A 3,630-nucleotide genomic window follows, 5' to 3' on the forward strand; every position below is an offset into this window, starting at 1 on the left:
AGCCCAAAATGGTGCATGATGTTGAGACAGAAAGAATCGGCATGCAATTGAGAGAGAAGGGACGTCAAGTTGATGGCCCAGAAAAGAAATGAAGCAGGATAACCTTGTGAGAAATAGATGAACCTGCGGATTGAGTTGCTACTAATTTTGAATTTTGAAGTTGAGAAGCCCATAGTTGCAGTCTTCACGACATCTGTAGTAGCATATGATATCGGGGCTTAGTTCTCTGTCATAGATCCCACCAGTTAGGGTTCATTTATCAAGACCCCGTGGGAGATAGTGTTGAGGCAAGCTACCTTGTGCGATGCCCGAGGGGTCGACACTATCCCAAGGTATACTACAGGAATCACTATTTCAGTCGTGTGCGCTCGTAAAGACAATACCTAGGAGTAGGTCCATTTGTCAAATTTCAGTCTGTTTAGGCCGGACGCAGTGTGAAAAAGGTAGGTCCACTCTCGAGGCTAGGTCTGGGCATGTGAAGAGGGTTGTTTTAGGGCCACGTGATGGCAGTTTCAGTGTGAAAAGCTGGACGGACGGACACGATGTTTAGAAGACACGTGTGAGTTGGTGGGACACCAAGTGGCCCGTCACATGCCGGCGTGGCTCGTGAAATATCCGCCAGGTGGGCACGACCATTTAAGAAAGAAAGCTATATTTTCGGGTCGTCATATTGCATGCCTTTGACTGTTTTGGAAAATGGAAAAATGTGAAACTAGAGTTTGATTTTCTGCTGCTTCTAGTTGTATCTCTCTTCTGGCTGCACCTATAGATAGTTTTCTTGCGTCGCCCTTGCCACTTGTGTGGTTCTCACTTCTCTCTCTCTCCTCAGCTCGCCATCGCCATCGCCAGCATGTCGAGCTTGCACTCCCTTCCTTCTCTGGAATGCGCAGAGTACGCGCAGCTCTCCCACTTCGCCTCCAGTACCGGCAAAATTTCCCGACAGCTCAGCCTTCCCATCCTTTCCCTCCGTAGACCGCACGGCTTGCCCCCCCTCCCTCCTTGTCCATCCCTCCATGGCAGCTGTAGCCATGGTGTCCCTTTTTCCCCCTCCTGTGGCTACCAGCACGAAGGTACAAGCCATCGAAAGCTTTTGCCATCTCGATCTATGCCAGCATGGTCTGCAGATTACGAGGGAGATTATGGCTTGTGCGCCGTTACCCACTCCAGTCCTAGGAAGGATAGCCTGGGTATGGAAGATAGCATTGTCTACAGAGAGCTATGTGAAAGTATTCATCTGGAGGTGCCTGGCAGGGATGAATGTATGCTAAGTTTTCCATCAGTGAGGGCTGCAGATAGGCTGTGCGAAGGTGAGGAGAAAAGCTTGGATCTATCTTCATCTGATGCACGAGGAAGGCCTATGTCGCTGCGCATGCTGAAGCGCAGGGTATCATCAAAGCCATCCTTCGTTAGGCAGCAAGTGAGTGGAGGCGTCTGTCCATCTCTTGTTGGAAGTCAGTCCCAAGAAGGTCTGACAGATAGCTTACCCTTTGATGTGCTGGATTCTGTAAATAGCGCATTTGCATCCCTTGTATTTATGATGGAGTCCCTCCAACAACACACCGTTCGGCTAAGAAGGGTTTTGGTGAGTGAAGCAGATGCATGCCTTCAGGTGATGATGGAGAGGGTCCACCAGGAGGTGCAAGAGACCTTTCTCGGGCTATTCCAGCAGGTTTTTGCATGCACGCCAAAGCTGATGCTCCTCACAATGATGCTTCTGGCTGATTTTGCTGTCCATTCAATGGGGGAACATGTTGCGCTAGCTGTGATGCCCATGGGTGAGCCCCCAACTTGTGCTATTGAGAGGTCTGTTATTACTAGTCTGTTGCCTTTTGACGTCCCTAAGGCTGCAGCCCATGGGTTCAGTACTAATGGTGCTGTTCATCATGTCAAAAGCTCAGAGCCGCCCTTTTGTGAGGGAGGAGCAGGTGATGGTGTAGGTAGGGACTTGAAGGTAGGAGGGGGTATGGATGGTGACACTACTATGAATGTATTTCTAGATCAGGCAGCAATGACATCTCAGGATGATACACAGACTAGGATGAATGATGCATCTGACGCAGGATGCCCTGCCATTTTGAAGACAGACAATGTGGAAGAACACGGCATACTCACTGCAATGTGGAAGCAGGCTGTGTCCAAGGAGGTGATCTCTGGGCCCCTTACAAATGCTCGTCATATCCTGGTGGCCCCTGTTCGAGCCCCTTCGCTTGAGGCGGATGATTATGCTTGCTATGACAGAACAGATTTGAATTATCAGCATGAAATTTGTAGAGATCCCAGCAACCCTCTTCTTCTCGCTAACTATGCACAGTTCCTGCATGTGGTGCGTCATGATCATGGCAGGTATCCTCTTCTCCCCTTCCTGGATGAACTTTTCCTGGTTTGAGCTGTGCTCATAGCACGATTTAAAGTTTCATTAAGATTTTTTGAGATTGTTTGGGCAGTGGCATTTGTCTGATTTGAGTGATCGATTTCAATGTCTGTTTTAGGGCTGAAGAATTGTACAAAAGGGCTGTGAGGGCCGATCCAGTGGATGGAGAATTGATGGGAAAATATGCAAGCTTTTTGTGGATTGCGAAGGAGGATGTGGATGCAGCAGATGAAGTTTACAAGACTGCTTTGGCAGTTGACCCATCAAATGCATACCACGCTGGAAGCTATGCCCACTTTCTCTGGAATTTGGGTGTTGACCAAGATGATTTGTCTACATCTAGCACAGCTTACCACGAGGCCTCTACTTCCTGACTAACTTGATTCTCGCAGGTGTACTTTGATGACCTACTTTTATACAGGTTGACAAGCCACATCTTGTTCTGTCCATATCGTAAATGTAACCCTGGCTGGTATAGTGCTACACTCTTAAAGAGTTGTATATCATACGGTTGTTGTTGAATTCAACATTGACACTTCCTAGGCCTAGTGCCAAGATTTAAACGTGTATAGTGGGAGATGTGGAGCCAGGTTGTAGTTCCTCCAGGATTTTGCTTCGAGCATATTCTAGCCAGATAGGTCGTGGTTGTACTATGTATACACGCTATGGCCATTAATTGCATAGAATGTTGTATGCATGAGCTCACAAGTACCTTGCCTCTTAAGTGGCAATCTCTGATGTAATGCACGAAGTCTTCTGACATTGATGTTTCAAGAAATCCATCAGGACTAATGCTTTTAATGCTGTTGCTCCTTTGGGCCCCATTGCTTGTTCAGAGGTTTGCTCAGACCTATTTAGTCCTGTTCTGCAGATCTTTGCATTTTCTTGTTCTTTTGTGGCCTGTATTATGTACCACCTCCATCTTAAGTAGCCAGCATTGGATGAGAGGGAATTTGGTGATTGTTGGGCAGCAAGCTCATACTACACCGTTAAGTTGGATTAAGTTCGTGTGTAGGAAGTGTATTGTGATAGCCCACCAGCTATTGTGTTCCGGTAATTTGGTGCACGTAGTATCAGCATTCTTTCCAATTTGGGAAGGTCAGGAGTTCAATGCAACAACGGTGCTCAGCTCTTGCGCTGTGTCATGAGATTGAAACGACGGTTTGAGTGAAGCTTGAGGGAAGCTCAAAAGCAACCATTCCATATCGAATGGTGAAGGTTGCAACTTCTCATGCGATGGTACTTGGGAGCAGGTTTGA

General features: G+C 47.5%; 1 protein-coding gene across 1 annotated transcript; it reads left to right on the plus strand.

Annotated features, from left to right (window-relative positions):
- Positions 1-720: 720 nt before the first annotated feature.
- On the plus strand, positions 721-3,172 carry LOC147458411 (uncharacterized). The gene is made up of 2 exons (XM_086513050.1): positions 721-2,343; positions 2,490-3,172. Exons 1-2 carry the CDS (start codon positions 851-853, stop codon positions 2,743-2,745), a joined length of 1,749 nt encoding a protein of 582 aa, XP_086369176.1. The 5' UTR covers positions 721-850; the 3' UTR covers positions 2,746-3,172.
- The last annotated feature ends 458 nt before the right edge of the window (positions 3,173-3,630 follow it).

The sequence above is a fragment of the Adiantum capillus-veneris genome, chromosome 5 (genome assembly GCF_014529385.1).
Source record: "Adiantum capillus-veneris isolate H3 chromosome 5, ASM1452938v2, whole genome shotgun sequence".
Lineage (NCBI taxonomy): Eukaryota > Viridiplantae > Streptophyta > Polypodiopsida > Polypodiales > Pteridaceae > Adiantum > Adiantum capillus-veneris.

Bases quoted from the DNA above. Each gene is read 5' to 3' on its own strand.
- LOC147458411 (XM_086513050.1), top strand. From the start codon at position 851: ATGTCGAGCTTGCACTCCCTTCCTTCTCTGGAATGCGCAGAGTACGCG. The intron at 2,344-2,489 runs GTATCCTCTTCT...TGTCTGTTTTAG, and splicing joins GTGCGTCATGATCATGGCAG to GGCTGAAGAATTGTACAAAA.